Raw genomic sequence first — 21,458 nt, 5'->3', positions numbered from 1 at the left:
CATATAGTGGAAAAATTAAGGGATGTGAGTCCGGGGAAAGTTAGGGAGGGGAGAATAGGATTCTTTCCCTTTAACAGGCTTTCTTTAAAAATAAAAGGAAAGAGAAATAAAAGTTTGTGTCTGTTATTTCGCTCCATCTGTGCTTAAAACATACATGAAATAGGGACAGTTCAAGGCACCAAGAGGCGTGTTCTGATTCGGTTGTTTACCATCAATCAGACGGTTGCTTGGCAGACACTGGATGGTTATGAGCCTGAACAAGCTGAAAGGGGCAGGAAAAGAAGTGGAGGCAGCATTCTTCCTATTTAAAGCTGCATCGCTTGAAAAAAGTTTTCACAGACTGTGCTGGAGCTGGTGCTGAAAAAGGGGGTTTGCTGAGGCTGCCCTGGGGCTGGTGCTGAAAGAAGAGCCCACAGCTGCCTTCATGGTGCTACAATAACCCCAGAATCTACTTTTCGCTCCCAGAAGTACCCACATGTCTAATATTTAGATATGATGGCAAACTGGGTGGAAGCAAGACCTCTCCTCATTCTTACTGTTTTATTAGGGCAATTTGTCTCAATAAAAGCCCAGGAAGAAGGCGAAGATGGTGAGTTTGCCTTTTGCTTTGCTTGCGGTGTTTATTGCTCGGTTTGGGAACAGAGGTGGAATTTTAAGCCTCAGGAAGAGCATGAAGAGGAGACTTGGTTTGAAGTTTGAGAAGGGGGCTGTCGGATTTGCACCTGGGAAAGGGGATGTTTGTAAATCCGGAGCAACTATACCTGCCCTCGGAGGGGACACTGCCAACTCCTTCGGGGGAAAGCCTGGAATCGGCTCGTTAGCTCGAGTGTGGGAGTGGGAAGTTTAAAAGACGGTTCTTCAATCGGGGCGCTAAGGGCACTTTGGTTTGCAGAGGTCTGTTCTGTGGGCTGGAGCTTTCAGCGCGAGCAAAAGTCGCAGCAGAAGCTGGGCAGGGTGGAGTCTTTCTGGTACGGAACTTCAGCTGCTTCATAAAATTCTTTGTTTAGAAAAACCCCTGCGGGAACTCCGATAGCTCTGATATTTCTTTGTCTTTGGCTCCCCATTCTTTTCTCTTTACAGACTTAACTTCTTTCCCGGTTTTGCTTGTGATCTTAAAGTCACTCTTGCATACTGAGAGGGAGTCTCCTTTATTTCTCCACGATAGAGGCTGATAGAAGCCAGATTTCTTAAACAGTGGTATTTTCCCACCCCACTGACTTGATTAGCAGGACAGCGGTGGTTCCCGGTTGGAAGGCGGAAGGCAGGAAATCAGCCTGCCTTACATATAGCTTATTTGGTGTGGAGTACCTCTAGGGGCATTTCCCCCTCAGACTCAAGCTTTTGTTTTGTTTTGCTTTTCATTTTCTTTTAAAGACAAATCTGCTTGCCTGGTTACTGAATTTTTTCCCCTCCATGTGATTTGCATACGTTAGGGTTGGGATATATGGTCAAACAAAACTGCATGGCTAACACAGAAGATAAGAACAACTTTAAACTGGTTTGATTGATTATTAAACCCTGAAGTTTCAAATACATGCAATACTCTTCTAATAGGCCCTTATAGAGTTTTATGACCATGAACATCAAACTCGAGCTTTTAAAACAGCACACGCATCATCCTTTCCTGTTACTGTCTTTCATAATCTCCATATTCATATGTATGTGTGTGTACATGTATGTGTGTGTGCATATACATATGTATATAGATAGATAGATAGATAGAAAGATATGTATTCTTTCTTACTGTTCACTCCTGGGTACTTTTGCTCAGAAGATGTTTGTAAAATGTGTTAGAGACTGTAAGTTCTAAGAAAGTTTTAAAAAATGAAAATAAAAATCTGAAGATGACTACTCAACAATCTGCCAGGAGTCCCATAGAGGGGGCACTTTTCTAAAATCTTGGAACTTTTTTATGTTGCTTTTTATGATTCAAAAAATGAGGCAATTTATAAAAAGTAAAAATGCTTGAGTTTCTTTGTAAAGGCATGAAAAACGTGTTATTTGCAGGGATGGGGAAGGTAATTGAAAAAGAAACTAGAAGTTAGGAAAAGGTCAAACAAATATAGAAAATAGAAATCTGATTGTGAAATCCCTCACCAAAGTAACCAACTTTAATTAAAAACTTTCAATACAGCTTTCTTTCTTAATTTATATTAAAATTAATCACATTTATAAGATCTGGAAATAATTGAGAATGTGAATAAATAAATGTTTCAAAAAGCATATAAGATAGGCCATATGTTAAAAAAACTTCCTAAATAATTGCAATTACTCTGTAGGTGTTTCTGAAAAAGAGGGAGAGTTTATTTTTCCTTAATTATAACTTAAATAGGTGTTAGGAATGTTGATGCTTGGTACAGTGAAGTCCCCAATGCTGAACTACCCCTCTCCCCCAGCATAATCAAACAGCACAGAAACTGGAATTCCAAACATCAGATTTTATAGAGAAGGGGTGATTTCTTGCTTATGTATTGTAAGTAACAAATGCCTCTGTTTTGGTAATCGACTTATGTTAATATACATGATAAAGAATCAATAGCAAAAAGAATACTTATGGTTTTAATTAAAGATAATACAGAAAATAAAAACTCTGGAGTCCAGTGTATTCCAAACTGTTTAACTTATATTGTATGTACTTACCATGCATATTTTAATGCCTATTGCAATACTTTATTTTCCCTGTTCATGCATGTTACAAGCTTAATAAAAGTGTCAGAATTTAGAAACTCCATGTGACTTTTGAGTTTAAGGAAGAGAAAACTAGGTAAATACTTTAAATAAAATAGAGATCTAAGGTATGCCTGCCAAACTAGTGTGTTTTTTCAGAGTTTAGCTTATAACTATGTCATAGTATTGACTTTGTGTACAAATATGTTTCCTTGGAAATGTAGAGAACTCTCATTGTTTGTAAGTGCATGTTTATAAGCTTTTATTTTTATGACTTGAAGGTATATTTTACTGTGCTTATTTCCCAGAAATGTAAAACAAGTACAATGCCTGCCTGATAGAAAGACATATGAATGACATAGAAGTAAATAAATAAGTTTTAGGCATTTTAGGCCAAGGTGGACTAACTTTTCACTAAAATTTAAGAACTGATTTTATTTTTGTTTAAGTCATAAAAACTAAGAAGAAAAAGTTTAAAAGTTGGGCTAACTTTAGTTGAAACTATTGAGTAGCAAAAATAAGGGTGTCAAGATGACAAAATCAACTTTCAAGTGTGTGTGTGTGTGTGTGTGTGTGTGTGTGTGTGTATAGGGAGGCTTTGGAAGGTTCCACATTTGTTTTTTTGTAAGAGCAAATTCCAGAGTGTTTATAATGAAAATAAAAGTCTAATATCTAGGGAACTATATACATTCTTATTAGAAGTAGGTATACTTAATCTTAGAAAATAATCTTAGATCATTGCATTCAACATCGGGTGAGCTATGGAAAGGGATGGTGCAGAGACATAATTGTATTTCCATTATTGTAAACTTCAGTGCTTCCAGTGACCAGGCAGGCAATATAAACAAGTGAAGCAAGTATTTGTACATTAATAGAGGATGATGGAGCTTGTGAAGAATTGAAGATGCTTGTCCATTTTAAACATTCAAAATTAATGTTTTCAGAAAGTTTGCATAAGCCAAATAAAATACATCTGTGTGCCAAATTTGGCTCATGGACCATAAATTCACAACACCCAAGTTGCAACCCTACACTGATTCTGTTCCCAAGTCAACTTCTGAGTACTAAGAGAAGAGCAGCCCACAGACCTTTCTATATTATGGTCTCTTGCATTTTTATGGTGTTGTATCTGTCATTTATCCCATTATGAAGAAGCAGACGCTTAATACTCAGGAGTGCTTGAATGGTATCATTTTAAAGGAAGTATAATATATGAATACATAGCTTAACATACTCATAAATTATTTTAAGTTCATGTGTGTTGAAGTAGATATTGTAGATCATGTGGGATATACAGACATGTACAATGGGTGTTCTAATTTGATTCCAGCTGTATCTATCAATGTAGTAGTTTAAACCCACCCCCCAAAGTATATGAATATATGAAGTATTTTCTTTTGTGAAATAAGCGTTTAAACAATCAATAAAAGGCTAGTACGTTGGTTCCACAAAATCATCAGGAACTCAAACTTTTCTCTTTCTAATCTTCTGTCCCTAGGGTGTAGTCTTTAATATTTTGGCTGTAGATGGCTGCTAAAGCTCCAGCCATTACATGTACTTTCCAAGGATCTGAATAGAGGAATAGAGGAGAAGAGCTAAAGACTGTGATTCCTCCTTTTTAAAAATCGATACTCTTAAGTCTTTTTAAACTTATAGTTGGCCAGAATTTAATCCTATGGTCACAAAAAGCTGTAAGATAGTCTAGGAAATAAAGTCTTTTAGCTGGGTGGAATTGGCAACGTAGGCCTCTAAATAGAATTCTGCTATACAGGAAGTAAGGAAGAATATTTATTAGGAGGCAACTCTAATTCTGCCCATGAGCATATATATGTGTTGTTGTCCACTTTTATTGGAATAGATCTTGTGGTTTTAATGAACAGAATATAGTTGAGTGGACAGAAGCTCTCTGGTTATTATTCATTACTGAGTGGACTACAAAGCCAAAGCATCGGTGCTTGAATTATAGGTTGCCTTTTCTCTGCTTCCTACTTCTCTTCAGATAAATTTAGATGTATTTAGAACTTTTATCCAAACTAAAGTGAAACTTTATTTTGAAGAGTATACATATGCAGACTTGTAGATTGATAGAGTTAGTGGAATTCTTTGTATTGAACAATGCATAGTATGCTCTAACCATGACTCAGGTTGGTTGGTAAGCAAGCCACAGATCAGTGTTGAGTTGACTGCATAACTGGAGATCTTGTTACCAATATAAGTTCTTGTTACTAATATAGTTTCTGTCTAAATATCCTGATTTAGTAGGTTCATATGTGGGCTAAGAATCTGCATATTTTCAAAGCTCTACAGGTAGCTCTGACTCCCACTGGGAACCACCATATTAAATCTCTGGCTAATATTCTTTTGCTCTGGAGGTAGACCCCCAGGCTTCTATGTTCCAAAGCTACGCACTGAGATCCTGGTGATGTCTCGCTTACTGGTTTTTCATTTTACTTATAAGGGTGACTGCAGTGTGTAGGTAACCGTTGCAAATTCACCATCATTTCAGGAGAAACAACTCAACGCCCAAATGCCCCTCGTGGTGGATTAGGTTTACCTTTCTACTCTGCAAAGGAGGCATATTACCAAGTGTATTTCCAGGTGCATGTATACTTTTTGCTTTCAGCCTTTCCTGTCTCTTCCTCCTCTTCACACCTTCAGCGCTGTCAGACAGTCCTGCCGTTCATGGTGATGGTCTTTTGAGACATGCGCACAGTGCAGAATGAAGGAGGAAGATTTGGGAAAGCTGGGACTTACAAGTTTGGAATCATGCATATATGATCACAGAATGAAATCTCTCTTAAGCATTCAGCCTGACCCAGATGGAAGGATCACTCAAGTGTCATCACTGGGCTTTCTGTGGCCTTTGTCAGAGGTTGGAACAGGGACCACCAACTTTTTGAACTGATGTGTTTTGCTCTGAGATCACAACATTGAAAAGTTTAGGTTTACATTTGAGAGCTATAGTAATGGTAGGGGAAAATATTAGAATCGTTAATAATTAATTAATCTAAGGTATACATTTAGGCAAGTTGCATAGGGTTATATAAAACAAGTCTATCTTAATAGAGTTAAATGACATGATATTCTGTGGCATCATCTTCTACATGATCTAAACCCTGAAATTGGAAGCTTCCTCAAAGATATGACATGGGACATTCTCAATTACTGATAAATGTTAGGTATTTGAAAATTTTTTTTAACTATAAAAGTTACAGCTTGAAAAAGTTTTCTGAGCTGGAATGGGATTGTTAGGAAGATACCGACATTAGTTTTCCTTTATGTTTCTGTCCATGTAAATTTCATGTATATTTCATCTAAATTTCACATTAGATGGATGAGGCATCATATTCTATATTTACAAGGCTATTTATTCTTGGTATTTGTATAGGGGGAATAGTCAATTCAGTGGAAATGTTTGCTTTACAGGTATGACCTATATTTTGGCAACCTTGGTTTTTTTGTGTTTTTTGGGGAGTACCAGGGATCGAACTCAAGGGCACTCCACCACTGAGCCACATCCCCAGTCCTACTTTGTATTTTATTTAGAGATAGGGTCTCACTGAGTTGCTTAGCGCCTCACTTCAGCTGAGGCTGGCTTTAAACTCGCAATCCTCCTGTCTCAGTCTCTTGAACTGCTGGGATTATAGGCGTGCGCACACTCAGTGTGCCTGGCTTGGCCTTGGGTTTTTAATTTTATTTTATTGATACATCCACAACTAAACCTTCAAAAGAAATCAAGATGGTTCCATTTAAAAAAAATTTTTTTAGATGTTGACAGTCCTTTATTTTATTCATTTATTTATATGTGGTGCTGAGAATCGAACCCAGTGCCTCACACATGCTAGGCATGTGCTCTATCACTAAGCCACAACCCCAGCCCCAAGATGGTTCCATTTTATAATGAAAAAATTGTCTAAGGAATAATGTGTCAGGGAAATTCCAATAAAGCATTGTTTCTCCTATCTATATCTTGCCTTCTACAGAGAAAATAGTAATGTTAGCAATGTTAATAAATTAACCTTAATAAATGAATGGAACTTGGTCCTATAACTTTTTGATATTAAAGCAAAAACTACTTACCTTTCTTTTAAAGTTTAGGTTTGGAAAGAAGAGTCTCATCTTCTTTCTTTTTTTTCTTCTCTATTTGGGATGTCTATTTAATCAGAATTGTGAATTCAGTTTTAAGATAATGATAAATTATGGAAACACAGCTTTCAATGCAGGACCACAGCCTTGTAGTCTACATAGTTTCACAGGTACAGAAAGCCTTGGTCCAAACTTCACAGAAGAAAACACCTGGGTTCTGGTCATTTTCTATTTAAAAGCTTTGCAACCTGCAGTCTTTTAGCCTCACTGGGCCTTTGTATCCTCACATCGAAAAACAATTTTTTTGGTACCAGGGATTGAACCCAGGGTCACTAAACCACAGAGTCACATCCCCAGCCTTTTTTATTTTTTATTTTGAGGCAGGGCCTTGCTAAGTTGCCTTGTTCTTTAAGTTGCTGAGGCTGGCTTTGTACTTGTGATCCTCCTGCCTCAGCCTCCCGAGCCTCTGGGATTATAGGCCTGTGCCACTGTGCCTGGCTCAGGTTGAAATTGTAAGGAAATAGCACACATTCGTGTCAATCTCATGGAGGATCATTTGGGAGATTTACCCAAAGGATATTTGAGAGTAACCCAAACACAGAAAGTGATAGGGCAATTTATTTCAGTCATCATTGATATAAACCCTAGTGGTACTTTTTTTTTTTTAATTTTTAACAAATTTTCGAATTGTTCTGAAGCACCTTCTGGATTTGTTCTTCCGTGCTCCATCTCATTGGGGAACTTGGTGCCCAATCGTGCTCTCTTTTCTCTGTAACTTCAAATGCTCTCTTTTCATTGACTGTCCCCGCTTCAACTGCTAAAAATCTGCTCTCTGCCAGGGCCTGTATGTAGCTCCCACCTATCTTTTTTTTCAGTCCACCTGCTTTAAAGGAGCGTTATAGCCATCTGTCTCTGCTTCCCTGCCCTCACTCTCACTCTTGTTCTCTGGCTTCGGATCCTCCATTCAAGTTGGTCCAGTAAGGTGAGGGTTAGCATGTGTGCACCTCCCGTGGTCCCCTTTCTCCTTATCTTCTCAGGCCTTTCTCCTCTATTTGGCAGCATTGACTGGTCCAACCTTCTTGAAACGCTGTTTGCCAAGGATTCTTCCGCCCATCCCTGACCCTTCCCTCTCAGTTTCTTCCATGGGTTCCTTATCCTCTTTCTTCCCTCAGCACTTTGCTATTCTCGGAGGATTCATTGGTTCATAGTTTCATTGGTTCTCTCTAGATAGGCTTTTCCTAAGCCATCCTGGAATCTCATACACTGTAGGAGTCTTGCTTAACAGCTAAATGCAGATAAACATCAAATCTCTCCAGTTCTGATTGTTAACATGAATTTCACAAGAATATATCAAAGAATCCAGAATCAGATCAAGTTTAGTCTATCCCAAACTCAATTACTAGTCTTCCCTCCAAGCCCGAGTCATTTTTCTTATGTATACCTGTATCAGTAAATGGCAACATCATCCTATCTGGACGTTCAATCAGTAAAATTCTCACCACTCAGCTCTACAGTTTTACGTGATAAACATTTCTGAGACCCCTTTACTTCATTTCGACTACAGTGCATTCAGGCCCTCTTCATCAATCACACATATGAATTTACCTCCTTGCCTCTTATGTGGCCACTTCCCATCTGCACATACCCAGATTCCATCTGCTGCTAGTGTAATATATAGCTGAAATCTGATCGTGTCTTTACCTTCCTTAAGCCCTTCCCTTGCTCCCATAACTTTACAAAACAATAATGTCCCAGCATCTTAATATGGCATAAATGACCGTCCTTGATGTGGCCCATTTCTAGAATTATAGTTACATCATTGGTTGTCATTCTCTGCCTCCAAGTACAGAATTTTTTTATAGTGCTCACCTCCCAACACACGCACGCGCGCACACACACAAACACACACTTTTGCTTTTTAAAATGTCTCTCTCCAGATCCTACTCAGAACTAACACTCTCATGAGTTGACCTACTTGTTCCTTGTTTGCCATCTTGCAAAACTCAGTACATTTCCTTACTACATAAACCATATGCTGCTGAGAATGCTTTCTTTCCATGAATCCATTTTACATGTTCCTGCCAGATTCGTCTTTCTAAGTCCTATTTTTATCATGTCACTCCCCAGTTTAATAATTTAATCTGACTTTTCTATTGCATCACACTTAGTACATCATGTTGACATGAACTCTTTGGGTGTCTTTTTTTTAACAACCTAAGTATGCCAAAATCATCCAGCTGACTTTCAAGGCTTTTTGTGATCTTCTTCACTCTTATCTCAATAACTATTATTATAGTTATTATGGTTACTTAGCACTGTTAATGGTTGTACACCATGTAGAATCTTTTCTTAGATCAGAGCTATTTTTCTTTTTTTACTGTTTCCACATCTAATTTTTGCAATTAGTTACCCCTGTGCTTCTAACTTCATCTTCTTTCGGCCTCTTGACATTTTCCTTCAAGTTGTATTCTGAATCGCGTATTCCCTAATAAATTAGAGGGTTCTAGTTTGTAGTAAATATCCCCTTTCCTTTCAGTGTATGTTAAAGGGTTTAATGTGCGCTGGTGTTAACAGATGCTGTTTCTTGGGAGATAAGGACCATGCCATAAATTTATGCTGTTTAGCTATTCCCTGCATTTATGCCAACTGACTATTATTTGTGAAAATCTGAGAAAAATCTTCTCCACAATTCCTATCATTCAAGTGTGAGTGAACACAATTCAGTTTCAGGTTTTGCAAATTTTATTTGCATATTCTTGGACATTTTTCTTGACCTCACTGTCTGGACTTCACTGTGTCTTGACTTCTTCCTCCATAAAATTGTATTAATAATATTTACCTCAAATGTCGATTATGGCGACTTCTGTGTATAAACCATCTTCATGGTAGCATGACTCCCAACAAAAGGATGGGTTTAGTCAATGGTACTACGTATTGTTACATTACTTTTTAATAATAATAGCAGATATAACAAATGCTCATTGGGTTCATTATGAGAACCAAGGTGTTAGATATTATAGAAGAAGTAAAGCAACAACTTTTGTTCTCAAAGAGATTAAAGTCTAGTGTAGAGCTCAAATGGAAATTTTATCTACTATTTATTTTGATGGTGTATCAATATAAGTTCTTTTTAATCTACTTAAAATTTTTGCTGTTTGGATAGAAGGGATATATTGTATTGTCTTGGTTTACTACTGAAAAGAAAAAAAGAAAGTAAAAGCAGAGCCCTATTCCTCTTGGACACTTTTAATGTCCCTGTGCTTTGAAGCATCACAGTCTCTCCTATTTCACGCCCCACATGCCTTTTAGTTCCCTATGACTGTTCCCAGAATGTGTGCAAGCCAAGCATGACCCACTCCATGTCCCAGTGCTACCTCACACCTGTCTACCACTCTGTTTCAGAGTTTATTTTATGAAAATATGATAGTCATAAAAGTCTCTATTAAAAATTGGAGGCTTATTTTCCACTCTGCCCTGCTCTGGGCTGCATTCAGAATAAGAGGAATTGCTTCACTGCACAGGGATTTACAAGGCAGCTCCCAGGACTATTTGGATACAGTAGTGGGGGTGACCATCTTTTCCCAGGCTCTGCAGCAAATCTCTTCATTTTCCAAACGCTGTTAATTTACTTCACTCTCTCTACTCCCAGGAGATTCTTGTGAATTGACTCCAGAAAGCAGAAAATGGTGTAGCACGTAGCCTCATGATTTATACACTTTCCTTACTTTGCAGCACTTTGCTTTCTTTTTAGATTTTGCAATTTAAAAAAACAATGGTGGGTTTAACATGGGAGGAGAGATGCAGGGATAATTTTACCAGATACTTGTAACCATGACATTTAAAATTAAATCTTTGATATTCAATATGACCATTCCAAGGTCCTCATCCTTACATTTGGAATTCTGAAAATATGGACCGTTTCCATAGCAAATACAACTTATTTAGAGATTTAGTATTTTCATTTATCTCAAGAACCATTATATGCTTAATTTCTCCTGAAGAGAAAGAATGTATCAGATTCATTTATGCTAGTTTGAAAGTATTTTTAAGCTTTTTCTTTTTCATTCTTTCCAGAGCTTTCTATTGAAGAAATGACAAATTACAGTTTAATTCATAGCATCAAGTTTCTTGTGCTATTACCAAATCATGTTTCTCATGCTAGTATTAAATTTTCAGCTAGAATTTCTGGTAGGGTGGATTGGTGGAGATAAGGCTAACTGTCTACCATGGGAAGATAAATAGCACAGAAGTTTTTAGTTTTCTGTTCTGGTTGTAAACACAAAACCTCTGATATTTCAGCAAAGAAGACTTCTGTTTGCTTTGTGAGGGCAAGAGGGCAAGTGAGAGATTCTGATGTAAGAATTTTCATTTACAAGAGACCAAATTGAAACAATTAGTTCTAAAATGTTAAATGAAAAAATACATGGCAGGGGCCACTGTGAGCGCTTATGTTTGAGTATCTGGAGGATGACGAACTAAAATTAAATTAGCATATTTTATAATATTGTAGTATATTCAATATATAAATATAAATATTATGTTTCATACACTTGCACATAGGAGCTGCCTCTTGCGAACGGCCAGTTCTAGGGAAGTAATCTTGAAATGTAACCTCTTTTCTGTTTGAGGGAAAGGCATTCAGGATTCTGAGGCCATCCTTGGCTTTCTAGGGTCACATGCTGCTGCTGCTCCATCTGGATGTCACCTTCTCAAATTTTGCATCAAATTACAGACTTTTCCTTCTTGCCTAACCTGTGAAAAAGTACTTATTTGGTATCCACTTCTTTCCTACTCCATAGGTAGCTAATGTACTCCACATGCCCTCTGTAATTATTGCTCCGTGCACGGTTTTAATAACATTACTTCCTTGAAATGTGAGCTCATTTTATGGTAATTTGCCTTTCAGGATCTTTTCCTCAATATTCTCTGGCATCAGCATGAGCTGACCTGGCTCTGGGTGAAAACTCCAGTATCCCAGGGGTGCTCAGCTCACCTGCAGGAGGATGAAATTCCACAGTCATAGATGCTATACACTTGTCCCTGGAGGATTCCACAATCGAAACATGACAATCCCTTCAATTCTATTCTAATAGAAACTGAAAGTTGCCTAGTATATTCAAAATTGAAATTTGCTCACCAGATTCCCACTGTTTCTGAAGAGGATAGAATCCTACAATCGCCACATCATCTGTGGCAATCAAAGACACCTATCATGGCCAACTGACCTTTAAGGAGTTGTTCCCAATTGACAAATTCCCTGGAACCATTTCAGAACTGCTACTTACATTCCACCTTATTCCACCTCTTCTCTCCCTACCTGCAAGGTCGATGTCTCCCTTTCCTGCTTAGGTGACTTAAAAAGTTTTAAATTTGTATTTTTCTTTCTAAGGATCTTTTAACAGCAAATGTCAAGTTTTGCTTGAGTAAAACCTCATGCCTCTGTGGCAATCAGCAGGATGTGGAAGATAGGAGAGAGGGCATAAAAAGCAGTAAGTGAGAGTATGTAGACATTTCCAGCGGATGACTGGCTCCCATAGCCTCACTGAAATACCCTAAAATGTGAGCTTTCTGCTAATTTGTTATGACCCTGCCTTTATGATATCTTGTGAGATTTATCAGAGAATTTCAAGGAATTTGGTATCTCTCAATTTTCACTCTTTGACTTCTATCATTTAAATTCTACCGAAAAGATAGTCATTTTAAATTAAATAAAACATGCCAAAATAATACATCTCTATTTTTGGGGGGCCAGCAGCAAAGATACTGTTAATTAGGTCTATGGACAGTGGGGAGCAGGATGTTGACTCAGCAGTGAGATTTCCTTTGACCCTGGGAAATTCCTTGAGTTTCCAATCATTGCCATTTAAAAAAGTATTTGCAATTTTTTTCATTTTCTTTCTTGGGTTTTTTTATTTATTTATTTTTTTTAACAATTCCTTCATTTAGTACTTCTTTTCCATCTACTTTCTAAAAAACAGTTGACAAAGCCAGTGTCTTTGGAGTCTCACAATTGGGTCCTGAGTTTATCCTTCTAAATTTGTGACCTTGAGCAAATTACTATCATCTTTGAGATTCAGTTTCTTTGTCTTCATATGGAAGAATTTAACATGCTTCATACTTTAAATGCTTTGTACTTTGTGGGCACCAAGAAATGTTGACGTTGTTAGTACATTAAGGATGGGTTCCCTGATTGGGCCATTATTGATAGTTTCTTTCATAACTGAATTTCCATAAGACCATTCCCAGTTACTAGGTTTGATAAGAGGAAAGACAGGGGTGCAGTGAATCCCAGCTACTTGGGCAAAACCAGGGGGAAATGTGTGCAAGGGGTATAACTAGGAAATTTGAAATAGTGATAATGAATTTTTATTAATCGCCTGTTTTTCCTTTGGGACAAACCTGTGCTAAACTCTTGATTACTCACAAAGCAAGTCAGAAAAAGCAAACCTGCAAAATTCCTGAAAAGTTACACTTTGGTATTAGGATACGTTTCACAAACTTGGCATTATGTATACTCATTTAATTTAATTATTATTATTTTTGATATAAAGATTTTTTGGTCAATTGTTTGCACTTTGACTCAGACAGAGTTGTTTGAAAAAGGTGGAACCGTGCCCAATACATAAAACCTCTGTTTACTTTTCTGAGCTTATTACGGATGTCATGCTAGACTTACTTGAGCCCGCAGGCAATGCCTTGTGAGGGATGGCGTGCACCTTCCCTGATCGGCCAGTGAGGAGTAGGCAGCTGTGTGAGCTCACTTGGCCTCACTAACTCAACATGGCAAGAGACTCTGGTAGCATGGACCTGAGTCAGACGCCTGGAATGAAGTCCTGACTCTTCCCTTGTAAACTGCTGTAAGTATAATGTACTGCAGCCTTAATTCTCTCACTTATAATACTTCATAGTTTTCTATCTTCTAAGTTCAAATAGTTTTATTTGTCAGGTGTAAAGCCCTACATAAGAATACTGTTATTATTTTAGCATCCATTGCTAGGATGTTGCAAAATAAATTTGTTCTTTGAAGTAAATAATCATGTGAATAATTCAAAGGAACATAAGATTCATCATAGTAATTAAAGAAATAAAGCTCTTGATTTTTTAAAAGTTTAAAACCTTGAATTGAGGAAATTAAGATGGCCTTCTTACACAACCTCCTAGAATACCTCCCCAGATCCCAAAACAGGATTTAATCAGAAAAAGTAAGAATAGAGGCTTTGACTTGAGGATAAACAAAACAGATGAAAAAACAAAATGTATTTTTCTAATATAACTGGACAAAGTTTCTCTATGAGCAAAAATGTAGCTTCCTGGCAGAAGACTGAATCCACTATTGTTATTACTTTTTCCTTATTCATCTCTCCTCAGGAAACCTGTCTCAAAATCAAAGACCAGTGCTGTTTGTGGCATTGTATCTCTTTTCCTTGGGTCAGAAGGTGACTTGGAGCAAGAAGTTGAAACTGGTGACAAATGTCCCCAGCAATCTGAGCCAGGTGTTTAGACAAAGGGCCCATCGTCTCTCAGGCCTGTCTACTTTCTGGTATATTTTAAGACTCTCTACTTGGACAGAGAGAAACATGCAGTTAAAGAGATGAGGGCTTCAAGTAAATATACTGTTACTTTCTTTCATGAATGAATTGTTGAAATAATTTTAATGAAAAGCTTCTAAATTAAAACTGGCCCAGGACACAGGAAATCTGCATTCTAATTGCAGCTTTGTCATGGACTAACTTGGTGATTTGGGGGAAGTGACTTCAATTCTCTGGGCCTCAGTTTCTTCCTTTGTAAAACCTATGATATAGTATCCAGGGCCACTTTAAGCTCTGAAAGTCTATGACTATGGAATATTTACATAAATGTACTTCACATAGATCAGATTTGTGTTATAATGCTATGGAGAGTCTCATGTTACCTAGTTTGGTAGTTGGAGGAATCATTCATAATGTCTGTGGGTAATATATTTATGCACTTTTCAATTAGGATTTAAAGTTTTGATCCACGTTCATAGTTATTTCCCTAAATATAGATTACTTAAGGAACATAACTCCCAATTCATAACCTTATAAAATGATCTGCTTTTCAGCAAGTGGCTCCATACAATGTTTCTAGGTAACATAGGTTATGGGAAAAAAATCCAAAATAATCTGATATCTAATTTTATAGATTTCAGATCAAGATTGAATTTTCAAGTCAGAAAGAAAATATGTACATATATCACATGTTACACAATTATAACCATAAAACTTAAAATCCCGAAATGGTTTTTAGAGTAGTAGGGTGTTTAAAGTTCAATATATGCATCCTTGTCCTTATAGTTAAGGAATTTGTCTTTGCGTGGAAACACTACTTATTTTCCCCAATAATCTAATGAACCCCTTAAACAACTTCTTTTTTTTTTCATTTTTAAATTGGTGTTTATTGAGGTATAGTTTGCACTTATTAAAACCCCCTTTTTAGCTGCTCTTGATAAGTCTGTATAGGCTGGTAAAGATCATCACAATCAAGACATTTGACACTTCCTTTACTACAGAGTTCCTTCAAGGCCTTCGTAACTTACCTCGATCTCACCTCTTCAGTCTATTCCTGAAGGTGAATCCACTAAACTTAATTTCACCATCAGTAATAAAAAATAATAATGACATAAGAGCTCGAAGAGGAGGAGGAAAAGGAGCCAAGGAAGAAGAATTATGATCAAGTGGTCATGGGCTTTGCCTGAGGAGTAGACCATGGAGCTCCCATACTCTCTTGATACCTTATTTTGCATTTGTTCCTTGCTTTTCATTACAGTGAAATCTGTTGGGGGATGCATATGTAGAATGAATATTTAGAAGATTTGATTTATTCCATTGGCCTTTCTTGAGCACAGAACTTTTAGGAGTGTGCTGCTTGTCCTCCTTTTCCTTCAGGGAAGGTGAGACTCCATTTCTGTGTTTCTTTCTCCCATTTCCCTCCTTGGCTAATACTGACTGATTCCTGTAAACATTTATGTTCCCAAGTCCTGCTAGAATTTCACTTCCAAGAATTCTGAGCAGAAAACAAGACTCTGTATTCCCCTCTCTTAAAAACATCTTTATAAGTAGTGTGTGTGTGTCTAATTCAAGTGTATGAAATATTTGGATTAAAAGTCTGATGATATTAAAAACAAAACATACCCCAAAATGTGCACATCCACATGAAATCAGAGATTCCAATGGGCAAAAACTGCCAGGTTCTGGCTAAATGTACTCTTCATGAAGTGAGATATACTTGGTCATTGTAAAGCACTCAACAGAAATTTCTTTCTTTGGGGAACATACATCCCTTTCTGTCATCAAAAGTCATTATAAGAGTTGTGTCAGTACATTAGAATTTCTTTGAATTATTCTTAAGAATTTGACATTTTTTTCAAAGAAATGATGCTGTATCTCAAATGATGGTGACTTCAACTTGCTTTTTTCTACAGAGGGGTATTTCCCGGCACCCCTGCCCCGCACCCTGTGGGATGGTTACTTTCATTTATTCATTAATTCCACAAACACATACTGTTTATTAGGCACTGTTCTGGAAGATGCAGAAAGAAATATTTAACCCTTTCTCCCAAGAAATTAATCACCTATTAGAGGTGAGACAAATAAGGCCAGCACAAGCAGTTGAGGTTTGTGCTGTGATGGAGGTGGGGCTTTGGAAGATGTCTCTATCACATACTGCCTCAGGTGAAGGGCTGGACTGGGAGCTCAGGGAAGGCTCTGCAGAGGGGGCACCTGAGTGGACTCATTTCTGTGCATTAACTCTGTTATTTCCCTTGTCTTAGTCCATTCTCTCCTTTACGTGGAAATCCTTTAAGTCTTCCAAGACTTATGTGCATCTGCTTTGAAATCTTTTGGAATATCCCATACACCTTTGTTCTTTTTTTTCCCCCTCTCAATCATAAAAACACTTTCTCTTCTAGTACATTTAGTGCTTACTAAGTCCTTCCACCCATTGTCCATTGTTGTAGCTTCGCTTACACGATAGATACCATTAACTCTTAGTTATATAATATGACAATTGAGGAAAAAGACTCTCAAATCAAGAAAGTTGGATCCAGATCCAGTACTAAGCATATAGATGGATTATACATGTTTATGAATGATAGTTCAAGCAAAATATATTTCTTTTGATCTTGATGGTCCAAAAACTAGTGACTTCTTTTTGTTAATTGTTAGTTCATTGCCTAATGACATTATTCAGCCTTGCCTGAATTTTTATATATGCAGTAACAAATCTAAAATATGGAATCGACTTTCATATAGGTTAATTGTATCTAGTGTCTTTTTGACTAAAGCACCAAAAAAGAAATCATTCTTCAAAATATTCAATTCATTACTAATGAAGAGGAAAAGTTAATTTTTTAACTTTCCTATTTTATTTTTAAAATTAAATTTATTTTAAACTCATACATAAAGTCACAAGATGGTACATATTAATGGGGTACCATGTATTAATTGAAGCATGAATATATGATGTAATCAGAACAAATATTTACTACTTCTTTGTGGCAAAAAACATTCAAAATAATTTTTGTCCTTTTCTTTTTTGGTGGGGGGTGATAATGGTGGTACTGGGGTTGGAATCCAGGGACTCCAACATGCTAGGCTGTACTGTTGAGCTACACTGTGTCCTTTTGATTTTGATTTTGATACACAGTGAGGCTAAGTTACTTAGGCAGGCCTTAAACTTGTGGTCTTCCTGCTTTACCCTCCCCAGTAGCTGGGTTACCAGTGTGCACCACTGCACCTGGTTTATAGCTTTTTGCCATCCATAGTCACCCTACTGCACAATAGCACAGCAGAACTTCTTACTCCCATCTAAGTGCAGCTTAGTACCTATTTGATCATCTCTCCCCCTGCCTGCATTTTGTTTACTGTGATTCTAGTCAAGGCATAGGGACACAAAAATGATTAACACACTATGCCATATTTAAAGAATCCATGTAAGACAATGACTGCCCCACAGTGCAATAAATGTAATGAAAAGGATGGCATTGGAAAAGTGTCTAACCCACCATGAGAAATTAGCTTGATTTCCTGTAGGAGATGGACCCAGAGCATAAATGATGGATGTGCAGCCACCAGCAGAAATGAGACAAGAGTAGCAAGTGGATGACATCTAGATAGAAAAAAAAAAACATGAAGAAGTTCTCAGAAACATTAGTTAGCCTTGTTTTGCAAAGAACTACAACTGCTCTAGTGCCTTGGCGTGTGAAGTGGAAAGTAGAATAATATTAGTTATTATTTTGAGTTTTTGACAATTTATCAATTGATTATAAACTCAGTATGTTTTAGTAGTGGAGGTAGAAAGTGTAGGCTATTTTTTTCTTTCCCTATTCATAAAGAAGCTGAAGTATGAAAGGAAGAAGAGATTGGATCATAGTTAGAACAGGATGTAGAGTCAAAGGAGGATTTTTGTTTTAGTGTGTTATCAGGTAGCACAGTGAGATGTTTATAGGCTTCAGGAAAGAGCACCATGTTGAGGATAGACAATGGAGGATGGAAATTGATTATTTTATAGTATGGCAAAAAGTTTGGTGTAAAGGTATGGGATTAGCCTTAAGGAGGATGCTAGATATTATGTATTTGATACTAGAACAAAGAATCAAAGAGGCAGGTAGGCTCAGACAAAGGTGATATATTTATGTTATAAAGGTGCAATGGGAGATTGTGATAATTCATGCCTATGTACATCAACTATTTTTATTGCCTCAATTATTTTAATCCATCAATTATATTAAATTAGGTATGCTGGGATGCCTTTTAAGAGCAACTGTTCTACACTATTTCTCTATTCTAATATTTCATGAAAATTATCAGTATCATTTTTTTTATTGGTAATAATCAGCTTCTCATCACTGTGATCAAAATACCTGACAAGCGCAACTGAGAGGAGGAAAGATTTATTTTGGTTCATGGTTTCAGTGTGTTAATCATTTTTGTGTCCCTATGCCTTCAGATTTATTTTGACTCAGAGTCTTATGACTGTGTGACAGGGAAAGAGCCAAAAATGATTTTTGGGAGGAAAAAAAATAATGCATGTTTAGCTTTAGTAACATATCCCTAATTGACCAAATATCCCTGCCTTATAAGTGCCATGTTAGACACTGGAAGCAGAAAAAGTAGAAATGATGCCAATATGAAAGATACAGCTACCTGAAGATTTTTGTAAAGAGAACTGATGGATATATAACAGCACAGAAACAGAATAGCTTAAGCAGAAAACAGACAAATGTTTTTAATAGGATGACTTCTAATGACACTGTGTATTTGCTAAGAAAATAATTTTCTTTCTGCTGTGGTGACATTTTTGATCAACACATCTGTTCAAGTTTCCACGAAGTGAGTTATAAATGAGTTAAAAATTTGTCCAGCAGCAGTGTGTTAACATTTTGGGTGAACCATGCTTATTTATAATCATTCTGTTGATAACAAATATTTGATTTCTATTTACCATGCCAAGTGCTATGATGCTCTCAGTATATATATTTATTGATAAATTTGAAGTAGAATTCTTGGTTCCTGACCTTAGGAAGAGGCTAAGAAATTGGATATATAAGCACCACTGTGGTTTGGATAAAATTTAAACATGTCCTCCCCACAAAGGACATTTATTTCAAAGTTGGACCCCAGGATGGTAGTATTGGGAGGTGGTGGGACCTTTAAAAGGTGCAGTCTGTTAGGAGGTCCTTACTGCTGAAGACACTGCCCTTGGAAGGAATTAAGATAGTTCTTGCAAGAGTGTGTTCTTATAAGAGCAAGTTCAACTCCTGATTCTCTCTTGGGCTTGGTTTGAGATGTAATGTCTCATTGACACATGTGCTTCTGTTACTACCATCTGCCATGAAGTGACACAGTCAGGAGGGGGGCCCTCGCCAGGGGCTGTGCCATGCTGTTTGTACTTTCAACCTTCAAAACTGTGAATAAATAAACTTCTCTTTATAAAGTTTCTCTACATTAGTTTTGTTGTTGTTGTGTTGTTAGTTTTTTTTTCTTTTCTTTTCTTGTAATAGCAGTGAAAAATGGACTAATACAAGCACTGGACAAAAAAGATGTTAGACTTTTGGGAATAATCCTAGGGTCAACTCAGGAAAGAGGAAGATCAGCTGGAGTTGTTAGGAAGTGTGTGAAGTTTTCAGAGAGGAAGTAAGCAGGAAAATATAATGTGGTGGAAGCCATCAGAAAGGTTCTAAGAAGAGATGGGTGGAACCTATGTCACAGAGCTCCAAGGGAAGAAGGATGGTGGGAAAGTGCTGGATCTGGCAGTGTGGAGTTTCTAATGAGAAAGTAGTCGCCCATAAAAATAAGAATCTAAATAGAATTTTCAGAAGTAAAATTTCTTATGTATTGCACTATATTGGTTTTGAAACTAATTTCATATAATGGTGTTTAAGGTTGCATATTTGACTGAAATTCTACTGTTGGAGGGGGGGTGACATTCAGCCGGCCTTTCTGGGCCATGGACCCTAGAACGATGGCCCAGGTCCTGTGTAACCTCACAGAGAAGGCCCCAGTGCTGGTGAATGCTGCTGTGACCCACTGGGAAGCTTGATTGGCCGCATTTTGGCATTATGTCAAGGTTGAGCTCGGTCCTCCAACCCCTGCTGAGCTCCCTACAGCTATTCAGAACCTGAAAAAAGTCAATAGTACTCTGACTGGTAGCTTCAAACAGCTCACAGTTAAGGAAGCTGTGCTGAACGGTTTGGTGGCCACTGAAGTGTGGAAATGGTTTTATATTGGAGAGATCACAGGCAAGCGTGGCATAAAACATTTGAAGACCAATCTTTAACATCTGATTATATTTGATTTATTGTTTGTGTTTTCTTGGACCATATATGATCAGATTGCTTTGTGAAAAAATACGATATGTCAGAAAAAAAATTCTACTTAGCTAATTGCCTTTCATTATCTATTGTTTTCTCATTCTGAGTATTTCTTGAATAGTAGTGAAATGCTGAGTGTGATCTGTAGGTGTTCGCACTGTGTAAATATGCTTTAGTTCTAAGAACTGTTTGTAGTGAGAGTAAGAGAAAAAAGGGAGAGGACTGTGTGCAATGGATTTAATAAAACTTGAACAAAATCCTTGGCTTGATAATAATATTTAATTGACATGTAATAACTGTTATCATAAAATGCAAATTTCCATATATTACTCAATAAAGTTATTACTATGGTGTTAATCATTGAACTTATCTTCAGGTATTTCTATGGTGATTTTTAGTAACTCATCTACTGATTACTGAATGATTATCTTGAAACTTTGACTTTATAATAAAATTCAGCAAATATTTATTGGATAGTACTATGATCCAGATATTGTTCTAGATAGACTAAATGGATACCACAGTGTATAAGACAGTTCCTACCTTCATCCAACTTGTAATTTTGAGAGAAAGAGAAATAAATATATAGAATGGTAATGATTTAAAAAAGACTTGTCAATTTTTTTCCAATTTAGATTAAGAAAAAAGTGATATATGTATGACTAATATCACATTTAAAATTTTATTATTTCAGTGATTTCATTGATGGTAAAAATATTAAGTTGTTTCTTCAAACCAGGACATACCAGAGGGAATAGGGCATTTTGACCAAACCCTTGGCAAAGTTTTACTTCAAATAAGAATACCACAAAACATTTAGTTCCACTGAAAAATCAGCCCACATTTTTTTTTTTTTTTTCGCCCAAAGCACATT

General features: G+C 36.9%; 1 protein-coding gene and 1 pseudogene across 1 annotated transcript in view; both read left to right on the top strand.

Annotated features, from left to right (window-relative positions):
* Positions 1–280: 280 nt before the first annotated feature.
* Positions 281–21,458, top strand: part of Col5a2 (collagen type V alpha 2 chain) — a 138,784-nt gene continuing 117,606 nt past the window's right edge. The window contains exon 1 of the mRNA XM_047544589.1: positions 281–589. Within this exon, the coding sequence (XP_047400545.1) occupies positions 493–589 (97 nt within the window). The 5' untranslated portion in view covers positions 281–492. The remainder of the gene's footprint in view (positions 590–21,458) is intronic.
* Positions 20,236–20,550, top strand: LOC124981307 (ATP synthase subunit g, mitochondrial-like; annotated as a pseudogene).

The sequence above is a fragment of the Sciurus carolinensis genome, chromosome 3 (genome assembly GCF_902686445.1).
Source record: "Sciurus carolinensis chromosome 3, mSciCar1.2, whole genome shotgun sequence".
NCBI classification, from domain to species: domain Eukaryota; kingdom Metazoa; phylum Chordata; class Mammalia; order Rodentia; family Sciuridae; genus Sciurus; species Sciurus carolinensis.
Note: the sequence above shows the minus strand (reverse complement) of the source record. Positions and strands in the feature narration are given on the sequence as shown.